This window comes from Lepidochelys kempii, chromosome 25 (assembly GCF_965140285.1).
Source record: "Lepidochelys kempii isolate rLepKem1 chromosome 25, rLepKem1.hap1, whole genome shotgun sequence".
NCBI lineage: Eukaryota > Metazoa > Chordata > Testudines > Cheloniidae > Lepidochelys > Lepidochelys kempii.
Window position 1 is genome coordinate 11348431 of NC_136404.1, and position 13108 is coordinate 11361538.

General features: G+C 54.7%; 1 protein-coding gene across 1 annotated transcript; it reads right to left on the minus strand.

Annotated features, from left to right (window-relative positions):
• Positions 1-6284: 6284 nt before the first annotated feature.
• LOC140903207 (perilipin-3) lies at positions 6285-13108 on the minus strand. Its single transcript, XM_073324129.1, has 7 exons — positions 13044-13108; positions 11840-12035; positions 11176-11258; positions 10417-10681; positions 7982-8181; positions 7696-7824; positions 6285-7598 (listed from the first exon to the last, which is right to left on the minus strand). The coding sequence occupies exons 1-7, from the start codon at positions 13092-13094 to the stop codon at positions 7254-7256; spliced, it is 1269 nt and encodes a 422-aa protein (XP_073180230.1). The 5' UTR covers positions 13095-13108; the 3' UTR covers positions 6285-7253.

Sequence of the window (13108 nt, forward strand, 5' to 3'; positions counted from 1 at the left end):
GGGGCACCTTGGTCGTGCCTGTTCTCTGCCTGTGGCACATCATAGTCTAGGCCGGGGCTGGCAACCTACGGCACGCGTGCCAAAGACGGCAGGCGAGCCAGTTTTTAATGGCACGCTGCTGTCTGCCGGGGACCCCTGCCCGGCCCGGCCTGATCTTCTCCACCCCCCGCTCACCGCCCTCTCCTTGCAGGACAGGCAAGCTTCCCCCTCCCCCCGCCTCTTCTCCCGGGGTGCTGGGGTCCTGCCCCCCTCCTCTCCCTCCCTGCGGTCAATCAGCTGGCGGCCCTTGCTACGGAGCGGGAGAGGGACAAGCGGGGCCGCAGCGCGCTCTCTGCTCCGGGGACCTTGGGGAAGGGGGTGGAATCGGCATATCCCCTCCAGCCCCCTGCCGTGAGCCGCTTGTGACCCCTGAACCCCCCCCCACACCGCCCAGCCCTCTGCCCTGACCCCTGCACCCCCTCACACACCCCCAGCCCTCTGCCCTGACCCCTGACCCCCCCACACCGCTCTGCCCTGACCCCTGAACCCCCCACACTGCTCTGCCCTGAACCCCCTCACACACCCCCAGCCCTCTACCCTCACTCCTGAACCCCCCACACCGCCCAGCCCTCTGCTCTGACCTCTGCACCCCCCTCAAAAACCCCCAGCCCTCTGCCCTGACCCCTGCACCCCCCCACAACGCCAGCCCTGACTCCGGCACCCCCCACAAATACCCAGCCCCCCCCAGCCCTGACTCCTGCACCCTCCTCACACACCCCAGCCCTCTGCCCTGACTCCTGCACCACCCACACATACCCAGCCCCCCCACACCCCATGCCCTGATTCTTGCACCCCCCACATTCCCGCCCCCACCCTGAGCACCAAACGGGAGCTCCTGCACACACCCATGCCCACATTCCCACCTGCACCCCTCGCACCAAATGGGAGCTGCCCAGGTAAGCACTCCACACCCAAACCTCCTGCCCCAACCCTGAGCCCCCTCCCTCATTCTAGCTCCTGGCCAGACCTGCACCCCATCCCCCAGCCTGCTCCTTCACCCCCAGCCCTGTGCTCAGTGCTCTCCCACCCTCAGCTCAGTGCAGAGAGAGGAAGAGAATGGGCGAGAACCAGGGAGAAGGTAGGTACCCACTCTACGTGGGCAGGGCCGGGACCCCAGACCGGCAGCGGGCTGAGCGGGGCCGGCAGCCGGGACCCTGGCTGGCAGGAGCCGGCAGTGGACTGAGCCGCTCAGCACACTGCTGGTCTGGGGTCCCAGCTGCCGGCCCTGCACAGCCCGCTGCCTGTCTGGGGTTCTGGCTGCCGGCCCCTTGCCAGCCGGGGTCCCGGCTGCAGGCCCTGCTCAGCCCACTGCTGGTCTGGGGTCCCAGCCGCCGGCCCTGCACAGCCCGCTGCCTGTCTGGGGTCCTGGCTGCTGGCCCTGCTCAGCCCACTGCCTGTCTGGGGTTCTGGCTGCCAGCCCCTTGCCATCCGGGGTCCCGGCCGCAGGCCCTGCTCAGCCCACTGCTGGTCTGGGGTCCCAGCCGCCGGCCCTGCACAGCCTGCTGCCTGTCTGGGGTCCTGGCTGCTGGCCCTGCTCAGCCCACTGCCTGTCTGGGGTTCTGGCTGCCAGCCCCTTGCCATCCGGGGTCCCAGCCGCCGGCCCTGCACAGCCCGCTGCCTGTCTGGGGTTCTGGCTGCCGGCCCCTTGCCAGCTGGGGTCCCGGCCGCAGGCCCTGCTCAGCCCACTGCTGGTCTGGGGTCCCAGCCGCCGGCCCTGCTCAGGCCCCTGCCATTCTGGGGTTCTGGCTGCCGGCCTCTTGCCAGCTGGGGTCCCAGCCGCCGGCCCTGCTCAGGCCCCTGCCATTCTGGGGTTCTGGCTGCCGGCCCCTTGCCAGCCGGGATCCCGGCTGCTGGCCCCGCTCAGCCTGCTGCCGGCCTAGGTGAACGGAACCCCAGACTGGCAGCGGGCTGAGCGGGCCGGCGGCGTAAGATCAGCATTTTAATTTAATTTTAAATGACGCTTCTTAAACATTTTGAAAACCTGGTTTACATACAATAGTGTAGTTATATAATAAATAGACTTATAGCGAGAGACCTTCTAAAAAACGTTAAAATGTGTCACTGGCCCGCGAAACCTTAAATTAAAGTGAATCAATGAACACGCGGCCCGCCACTTCTGAAAGGTTGCCGACCCCTGGGCTAGGCTCTGCTGGGCTGGAATGTTTTGGTCTCACGGTGGCTGGAGGGTATAGGGCGCGGGGCGGGGTTGACGGCCTGCGCTATACAGGAGGTCAGACGAAATGAGCGGGTGGCCCCTTGGGCTTTGCACTCTGCCAGATGGACGGTGCTAGAGAAGTTGGTGCTGCGGAGGGCTCCTAGCTGGGCCTTTGCCTGGGTCTTCCCACTGCTCTCAAGAGACGCTCCTCCCTACCGTCACGCAGCCCAAGGAAAACACAGCTTCCTGGCAGTCAGCTCATGCTCGCTCCTACTGCTAATTAGCAAATGTTAATTTATGGCCGAAAAGTATATTGCACAGGTGCATGAAACAGTGAGAGGAGGCTGCGTCTGCTCAGTGTCTCCTAGGACATCGGCAGCAGGTGGGTGAGCCCGGCTGGAGCCGAGAAGGCCAATCGTTAGGGGAAGTTTTAGGGCCAAGGACATTAACTTGCTCCCTAGAGCAGCGAGAAGGGGGGAAGTCAATGGAGATTCGGCAGCAGAAGGCAGTTCAGTTCAGGAGACCAGTTCATGCCAGACTCTTTGTAATCAGAGTGTCAACTTTGCCTTCGAAAAATCATTTCTACTCACACTCAGCCATGGTCTCTGCTCATCTGGCCAGGGGCTGGAAAGGCCTGTTCCAGCCCCGAGCCCAGTGGGGCTGCTGTCCAGCAGGTACCTAGGCCCTGATAGGAATCCACCCAGCTCCAAGGCAGCAGCTTGCATCATGCTATTGAGTCATTATGACATGGCGTGACTCATCACAGTGTCACTGCTCCAGCCTCTCCTGGCCCTTTCAGGAAACCAGAGGCAGTGCCCCCCCCTTTGCTCCCCTCCCCAGAATGCAGAGATCAGCACGCTCCTGCTTTGGGCAGACTTCCAGTGGACACACCTCCTGCTACTAAGCACACTGAGCCGCAAATGCAGTGGACGGGGCGTGAGCAGCATCCAGGAAGCTAGAATGAGGGCTGCCTGGCAAACCACCGTCCCATCGCCTGAGAACATGGGGCAGGGGTGTTGAAATTCACTTTCATTCCAGTGCACATCACCACTGAAATTTTTCTGACAATAAATAAATCCAAGAACTGCCCCCTGCCCCATGACAGCAGTAGCCCAGTGGCTGGAGCTCTCAGCTGGGGCCTAGGAGACCCAGCTTCCAGTCCTTGCTCCAGACTGGGCAGAGCAGAGCCTTGAACCTTGTTATCCCATATTTCCAGCTAGACGAGTCAGCCTCATGCTCTGGCCCTATGAATTCTTATGTGTGCCAAGTGAGACAGCTCCACCAGGAGATGCTGAGTGGAAGGCTGCTCCCCCCACACCCCCCCATGTTGGGATTCCCTCTGCGCTCTCTTTCCACTTGGCTTCCCAAGAACTCAGGTACTGATGGTATACAGCTGTGCTACACCGAGTTGATCAGACTCAAACACGGGGTTGAGGGATGGCAGCAGCGTACATCATAACTCCCAAGTTACAGCGAAACCTTCTCCCTTTATACACAGCTCATTGCATTGACTATACCTTGCATTACACATTTTTGGCTGGGTTACTCTGGAGGAAGCAATCCCTGCACAGCACAGGCTTTCCACCACAGTTTGACTTCCCCGTTACCTCCTCTCCACATTCCTAACTTCCTTTTTTATCTCATTCATAGTGAATAGTTCACTGTGTGTTCTCCCTCTTATCTTAGCTGGCTCAGACATTGTGTCCTCTTAGCCTATGGACCCATTTACTTCTCTTATTGAGCACAAACATTCTGTTTGCAACCTGATGATTCATTTACATCCCCAATTCTAGCCTCCAAAGAACGAGACCTCCCTGGTTGTGATGTGCTGAATAGGGGCTGGTCCACTGCAGATGTGCGAGTCTAGCTGGAGGAGCACAAAGGTATGTTACATTAGCTGCCTTAACACCTCCATTCCTTGCTTTTGCAGTAGCTATGCTGTGTGCAGTGATCTTCGCTCACTCACCCTAGCGATTTGGGATATTCCTTTCCCAGTTCTTGATCAAGGAAGTACCTTCAACCCAGCCAGGGCTGCTTTCTTGCAGGAGGAGGCTCTTTGTGAAAACACCCAGATGCCTGGCAGAGCAGCTTGTTAAAGGCATTTTTGTTTGGTGAGCACCTAGCAGAACAGGCTAGGTGTGGACCAGAACCTCAGGTGTGGACCAAGACTCCAAGTGTTACTGCAGGACAAATACGAAAGAAGAGCAGCTGCCGTGCTGGTAGACAGCGCTTTTGCTCAGCTAAGGAGCAGCCAAATCCTTTAAGCAGCCACACGAGCTATTTGTCCAAGGTGGTGGTGGTGGTGGTCACCCCAGAGACTGTTCAGGGCATCTGCTCTTTGATAAGCCTGCAGCTACTCCAGAAAGGACCCTAAGTCATCATGAGCCTGTGTAGTTGCATCACAGTGCCGCAAACCAGCACCTATTGCTACCGAGGTAATCTTGGTAATTATTAAACTTATGGCCCAGCCCCGGGCCACATTCTGCTCTTCCACAAAGCACCAGCTGGTGCAGTGAAAATCCTGGTCTTTAGGGGCTGAGTTGTTCAGAGGCTCAGGCTAACTAGACCATGTCAGACAGGGCTTCTGCTCTCCAACCAACCACGGCTTCATAGATGAGCCTAGAGAGCAGAAGCTGAGGTCTTCCTCAGCTAAGCAGGCCGGAAAGCTCTCGTGTGGAACAAAAACCCAGAACTCAACCAAAATTATATAATGGAGATCAAACTCCCTGCAGGCACCATTTGGTGTTGTCCAGATAGTTCTTAAGGCTAACAAGGGGTCTGAGAGATTGAGACTCCATGCGTCTTTGATTAACTACCTCAAAGTGACTTTGAAAACCTTCCCTCCCACCCCCCAAAAAAAAAATAATTTGGTCTAGATTCACATCCTATAGAAAGTTTAGGGGTAGATAGATGTTTTCATATAGAGAACAAGAGCGTGAACTCTTGAATGAGGCACTTCCATAGAGCCCTTACAGGCCACATACATTAAAATTTCAACAGTAGAGAGAATTTGGTTGCCTGTGTAACCTTAGTTTGGTCAGGATACTTTCTGGGTGCTGGCTGTTTTTACGCCAGAGGATATGCCTCAAGCTCCTGAGAGGAAGATGAGCCATGCGTGTGGACCATGAGGAAATCTTATTTTCATCCTCCAAGCTCCAGCCTACACACTAATTGTTACTTGTAATACCCATTGAATCTATCACAGTGGAGTTAATATTGGTTGCCAGACAACAATGCCAGCAGCTGTGCTAAGGGACAGACCTCAGCAAGCTACAGCTGGCCAGCACTGGTCCCATGCCTCCTAACACCAGGACAGTCTTTGCTACATCAGCAGTAACCCCTTTGCATCCCCCCTGCCCTCCCTCTCTAGAGGTCCTTTCCCCAACATGGTCATGTGCCCACCTATTGTCAAGTGGGTGGTTGCATTAAACCTGAGCTTTAAATGCCTCTGGTTCAATAAAGATGCAGCCACTGCAGTCCCACTTGAGGGACTAAGTTTTATGTGGCCAGCTGCACCCCAGATGGGCTGCTCCAGAGAGGGAGCAAGTCAGGGCAAGAGCAAGGCTGAATTTCAGGTTGCTAGATGTGGCCCAAATGCCCTTCCAGAGTTTGTTGCAAGGCCTGCTACGGGAAGGGAAAGGTAGTGTAAAGTTAAACAGCATTACCCCTGAGCAGAGATCTCTAGGGCAAGGGGAAACATAGGACAGGGAGACCAATGCTGACTGCAGATTATGGCCATTTCAAGAATCACCTCTGGGGTTTACCTCCATGGTAAAAGCTAGTTAGACAGCCTCTGAGGAGCAGTGACAGCAACTCAACATGCCCTAGTTCGTCTCAAGCACTGACCAGCCCTTGGCTTCCTCAAGGTGCTAATGAGGATAGACTCCTAGTCCCAAGAAGCTGGGGAGGTGATTGTTGGTAGGAGGGGAGAATCCACACTCTTGGAGGAAGGCCCTCACATGCACCAGCAATGCTGAAGACAGCTTCCCCCAGCAAGCTAGATATGCCAGGGAGGGAGAATGGTCATGGACCTTCATACCTGAGCATCTCGCTCAGAACAAAACAAGCAGAGGCCTCTTTCAATGCACATACAGCTTTATTGTGAGCAACGTGTTCTTACCCGATACAGGGGCCAGGGCACTTTGTATTGGGCAGGAAGGGAATCCTACATGAGCCATTAGGAGTAGTCCTAGAAGAGCACTGGTCTCTTACAACAAAGGTTTCCTTGATTGAGTGGAGAGACCCCAAACTAGTCAGCCTGACTTGGGTCAGTGGTGGTTGTTTGGCACTTAAGTGACCACTTCCTCCCCACAGCAGGAGCAGCTTGTATAATATTTACCTGGCTAAGCCACATTTGCTTGGGATCTAAAGTTAATCATGTTTCATATGAAACACCCAGTTGGGTCATAAGATGGCAGCTCCCATGCCAAGGATTTAGCTCTTTACTAGGATTCTGGAGGATTTTCAGGCCACTAAATTAACACAAACACATGCTAACCTCTGAGTGCCCAGTGCTACCCACCTGAGTGAAGGGGTCTGTTTTAAACGTCTAGAAGACAAGGCCAGGGTTTGGCTCTGGTGGCTAAATAGAAGTCGTCTAAGCTACAGAGGTGCTGGGCACCCACAAGTCACTGATGGTGGTGAGAAATCAGATGCTCTGAAGACTCAGGCTGTTGCCTAGAGATGGCAAACAAGGCACCCCAGCTTGAAAGCTGGGCCTTAGATCCCATTCTGGGGTCACTTGACTGACCAGAGGGAGTTAGTTTTGCTGGCAAGCCCAACTCAGTCCACAGGCAGGTTTGGGAGACTAAGCCACCCCCATGAGATGCAGAATAGTTTCTCCTCCAAGTGTTTAGTGCAATAAGACCAGACCTAAGCAAGGCAGGAGGGATGCCAGGATTGAGGCACTTAGAACAGCAAGTGCTGCTCTCTAGCTAGAGAGCCAGGCTAGATGTGTGACAGGAAGTGACAAGTGGCATGAGTTACCATCCCAGATTGAAGACTCAAAGGGGCACTCCTAAGCCCAGAGCTTCTTGGGGGTCTGGGTATCTGCAGGACACTACTCCATCTCTATTTCCTCCTGCTGCTTGCCTGATGGGGCAAAGGGTCCCACTAGCCAAGAAAGGGGGATATTATCCATCACATGATCCATCAGCTCATCCACCAGCTTGCGGGCCTTGGTCACTCGTTCACGGCTCTGGGCCAAGACACTTCCAGTCAAGTCATGGAAGGAGCTGGCAGTGGAGAATGAAGCATGTAGTTCTTGGACTTGGTGACGAACGAGTTGCGCCTTGTCCTGGAGGTCAGCAGGGAGGCCTTGCAGGCTGGACACCAGAGTCAGGCAGGTGGTCTGCAGTTGCTGGGTGAGGCTGCGGGACATGGCCAATGCCTGCTCCTCTACCTGCTGCAAACAGGGATCAAGTAGGAAGTCAGTTTAGACCCTAGACTTCCCCCATGCCAAGTGGTTTCTTGTAGACTGGAGTCACCCTCTCGTGACCTACCTCTGGCTGCACAGAGCCTATCTCCTTACTCTGACTCTGCTGCTTTTGGCTCCACTCCAACCACATCTGGTGCAGCTTCTCCTGGCCATCACGGAGCTTCTGATCAACACCCTGCTTGGCATTCTCAATCTGGAAGGGAAGAGAGACATCTGTGATCAGCACCAGGAAGGGACCTTGCTGTGTTGGCCACTTTCCTGTAACCTGGTTTGTGCCAAGTCATTGAGTGGCAGGAGGAGCTTCAGAGGAGTATGGGGGGGCGGTGCATGGCCCACAGCTGCATTCCTACCAGTTCTATGGTTTGGTGGAGCTGGGACAGAGCCTCTTGGGTGCTCTGCCGGGCATTCCTCAGCTTGCCCAGGGAGTGCTGGTAGGCCCGGTGGCGGAGCTTGGTGGACAGGGACCCCAGGCGCACAAAGTAACTCTGCTGTTGCCTCTGCTGCTCCACGGACGCCATCTCGAAGCCTTCCACAGAGGTGGCCAGCTTAGCTGGAGGCAGAGAGTGGAGGGTTAGTGGTGCCAGGAGGAGGAGATGGCAAGGGCAGTATGGGATATGCCCTTACCCGCCTCTTGCTTGGTAACCTGCTTAGAGTAAAGCATACTAAGCGGATGTAGCCCTTTGTGTCTATGGGGGTGGGACACCCTGTACCCCATGTTCACTTTTCTATAGTCTAATTATTTTGCCTAAAGTGCCTGAGGCATCATTTGTAAACTGCCATCTGTGGCACAGCAGCATCCTGATGACTTGTGTCCTTTCTGCTGTAGGATTGTCCCGGGACAGTTGTAATTCTAGGCATTTTCCTCAGAGACTAACTCACATATCCAGCCTGCTCCCCCGGTGGGGAAAGCTGTACCAAGACATGGACCTCGGGTCACGGTTTGAGTCTCACGTACCCAGGAGGCTTTGAGCCCCATACAGTGCAAATCCTCAGAGGGGAGAGAGGTAGAATAGGAGACTGACCTCCAGAGCACTGCTCCACCTCCCATCTCGTCTGCTTAGGGCCTTCAGGAACTGGCTGATGACACCGAACTAAGGGGAGGGAGCCCAGGCTGGAAGGCATTAGCTGGAGTGTGTTGTCCCCCCCCCCCATTTTGGGTTTCTTTTGTAATGAATTCTGACTTGTGCCTTGTCACCTGATCTATTGTATTGTTTCCTCTTCGCCATGGACAGCAGGCAGAGCCCCACTGAGGGGAGGCCAGCCCCTCCCACCCATCCCTACAGCTGGAGCCCCTGAGATCCCCTGCCCCTCTGCCATGGACAGAGGAGGGGGCGGCTCATAGCTCTCCAGGTCAGCCACAGCTGCACCTCCCTCCCCACGCCAAGCCACTGTGGGGGGGGGGGGGGGAGCAGTTTTTCCTTATGCAGCAGGTGGGTCCTGAGGTAGTGGTATTGGCTACTCAGCTTCCTGGGTTCATCGGCAATCCCCCTGGAGTCCAGGGAGTTTATGGGTGAACCCAGGAAACTGAACAAATACTGTGGCCTCAGCCACCCCAGAACCTGCATGGGGCATAAATACAGCCAAAACTTCACCCTGAGTTGCAGGGTTTTGGGGGGTCTGGTGGCAGGGGAGACTGAGCCTCCCCTAGCCTATTATATCCTGGCCAGCGGATCTTAGGGTGTTTGGATTAGACTGGGGGGCAGGGAATGTTTTTGGGATAAGGATGGTGCATCATTTCCCAATGTTGGGATGGCGGATGATCTAGGAGCTTGCATGGTCCAGGAGAATACAGAGCAGGGCAAGGTGCACATCTGGGGAACAAGGCTGGGCTGAGAACTTGCAGGTGTTGCCTTGTCTGTAGTTCACGAGGGGCCAGGAGAGCACTCCCATGTGTAGCTGGGGTGAATTTACAAGCTGAAGGCTGTGTGAGCAGACCAGGAGTGGCCGTTTTACACTGCCTGACTGCCAAAGGCACCACAGGCTAGAAGATTCAGGAGACACTGCTGTTGAACAGGCCAGATTGGACCCTGGGATGGTCACAGGAGAACAATGCCCTAGAGGCAGCAAGTATCCTTGTTTCAGAGGCTTGGGGGGTGGGTGCAGAGGCTCTGCTATGAAGGGATTTGCTGAAGGGCACCTGGCAGGCCTGGGGCAAAGTTTGGAATAGATTGGTTAGCCAAAGCCTACTCTAGTGCTCTAGCCCTTAGGCAACACTGCCCCAGCTGTATCTATTTGGGTTAGACCTCTACATAAGGAGGAGAGGCCAAGAGATCCAGCAATTCACTCATCTCCCTGCCCCATTCTATTAGGGTCTGGGAGCCTCAGAGGCAGAGATGGTCTAGCCACCTGCTTAGATGGTGGCTTGGCCACAAGCCATTCTCCTTTAGTGGTTCTCCATGGTTAGAGCACCCTGTATGGTACAGTACTCTTGAGGCTTTCAGGCATTGAGGGAGAGGCTGCTCTTCTCACCCCCAGCTATGCTTCCCACCTTACAACAGACACCATCTTCCAGGGAAGCTAGCAGGGTGCCCCAGGTACAGAGGTGGTGTTCATTCTATTTTGGAGACTGCAGTAGTTTCTTCCAGGGCTTAATAAGGAGCCTCAAGGTCTGCACAGTTATCAGGAAACTAAATCCAGCCTTGTAGGCTGGATGGCTTCAACTGAAGCCATGAACCCAACTGCAGCTGGCATTAGCCAGACAGACCCAGCTTTTCTCTTCACACCCCCTTGTCCATGCTACCTCCTTCTGTAGTGCATAGAAAGGGAGCAGCTGCTGCTTTCTTACCTAGTTCCTCATCTGTCATAGGAAGGTAGTGATCCACCAGCTCTTCTGACTTGCTCAGCACAGCACCCATGCTGCTCACCACCATCTGGCCCACTGCTGAGCTCATGACTGTGTTCACACCACTGGTCACTGCTGATCTGGTCAGCTCCACACTGCCCTGGACAGCCCCTTTGGTCATATCCACCATCCCGGTCATGGTGTTGCTCATTGCATCTTTGGCACCAGTCACTGTGGCAGTCACCAGGTCTTTGGTATTGGAGAGGATCTAGAGAGGTCAGATGAGACCTCAAGCCAGGGTTGGAATATTGCAGAGCAGGGGGGTTGCTTCCCTCCCCATTGTCCAAGAGGAAGACCTGAGGTTTGATCTCTACCCTTATTTTTAAGGGTTCCTTAAGGGCCCATCTAGATTAGACACATTTGCATTGTCCAGAACTACATCAGAGCAAGTTTACAGCAGTCATGCAGTGCTGATGGAACCCTGGAAGGTTCGCACTAGGGTGTTCCACAGATGGAGATCTAACAGCAGGGGCATCAATTCAGAGTGGCCATGATACATCCCAGGAGCAAATGGATTGCTTCTGCCCCACGCTAAGCTGCTGCCGTCGTCACTAGTCAGCAGATCAAGCCACCTTCCCCCCCCGCCGCCCAGTAGCTCTGCTCCTTGTTCTGTCTTAGAGCTCATTGCTAAACTCTCCTGCTTGAGCTGAAGTCACTGCTCCCCCTGCCTTTACAAAGGCTTTGAAGCAGAGAGGGAGTTACCTGGTCTGTTGGCTGTTGAAGGATTGGCAGCTTCTCCTCCAGCTTGTCCAGTCCCCTGCATGCGTACTCATTTGCTGTGGAAACTTAAGAAAAAAAGCCAGTTTAGCTTCTCACGTGAAGAGCCCCAGCCATTACACCAAGTTCTGGGAAGCTGGGAAAAATGCAAGTTTATGAAGCAAGAGAACCTGACGCATGGGGCCTCTGAAGGGGGGCAAGACTTTACTCAGTAGGTACAAGGGCGAGCTGATTTGCAACTGCTTGGAATGGGCTGAGAACTGGACCAGCTCCATTATTCTACTTGGATGCTGTTGCTGCAGAGGCCTGGCAGATGCAGGAATTCTACCTGTCAGCACAGCTCTGAGCTTAAGACACAGTACAAGGTTGTCCCACGCTATACTCAAGCAACATCCACAGAACCCTTGGTGAAAGGGTCAACTTCCACCTCCATAAACCCTCCAGCTGGAGCTTTCAGTGGCCTGGGTTATGTTCCTCTATGGAAGCAGGAGAGGTTCCTTAGCCAGCCAATGGCTTTGGATGTGAAAAGCCAGACTCCTCCCTCTGGCAGGGCTGAAGGGTCTTTGCCTGACACCCTGGGAAGGAGGGCAGAGCATGGTGCCCTTCACATCTCACTTGGGGCCATGCCACCCCACACACCGTTACTCACTCTGCGGCTCGAGTTTGGTCAGGATTGGCTGGGCGCCGCTGACCGCGGCCGCAGTGATGGTCTTCATGCTTTTCTCTGCCACATCGCAGACAGATTTGATGTATGGGTGGTTCTCTTTGGTGGAGGCATAGGCTGTGGAGACCATGTCGTAGGCGGAGCTGACCAAGGGCAGGTTGGCCACCCGGTTTGCTATGTTCTAGGGGAGAGACGGCAGTAAGGTAAACAGGGTGCAGGCTACCATGCAGTCTCCCCTTCCAAGCAGAGTCATGGGCCCTGCCTTCAGTAGCTGGGGTCTGTCAGCTGATCCGGCCTAGAGGGAGCCATTCTCAGAGGGTCATCTACTCCCACCACTTCCAGCTCACCAAGTGCTCCCCTCTCCACTGCCAGGAGCATTTAGACAGATCCAGTGTCCTGTTACCAGGATTTGCCATATGTGAGACCAGGCCTAGTAAAGAACAAGCCCAGAAAGGAAGAAAAAAAATCTCTTCACGAAAGCTCCAGGGCAGGTCTACACTTAATTAGTGCAGCAAGCAGCTGTGCCAAAGGAAAGACACTACTATGGGGACACACGAGCTTCCGCCGAGTTAGTCCACCGCGCAAGAGGCAGTAGCTGTGTCAACAGCAGAAGGTCGACATCGTGCTGTGCACACATGGCATTAGGTAGGTAGAACGGCAGGGCTCAGGATTTTTCCCCACCCCCTTGAGCGACAGTTATAGCGAAGTTTATAGTGTAGATCTGGCCTCATTGTACCCCTCCAGAATCCCCACCCCGAGAGGTTTGTGCTGCCGAAGCAGGAAGCCAACAAGCCCTAGATCAACAGGAGAAAGTCGCTCTATCCTTAAGGCAAAATGTTGTGGGCACATTTTCAGAGAGGGTTACTTTGGTTTACATGGAGTCAGTAGAGAATAATTTATATTAGATGAAGGCACTCCTAGACCAAGGGAGGAGCCACATATGGCTTTGTGCTAGTTTAGCTACATTAGGTGTAAATGTAAACCAACATTATACCAGTGCAATGCTGTTTGGAGAAGCCCCTCGCCTCCTGGTTTGTTCAGGTGAAGGGTTGAGAAGCTGCACTTAGCCTTCTTATTGCAGTCACTGCTGTGACTTCCTGGCTAAGGGGCCCAGCTCCAGTTTCCTAGCAGAGGCCAGTAGACCCACCACAAAGAGACCTTACAGCCCAAGCGTCCAGCATGTACCTACCTCCTGCTCCTCATCCTTTGGGGAAGCAGCACTGGGGTCATTAGAAGCCATGGCGGAGTCTGGTG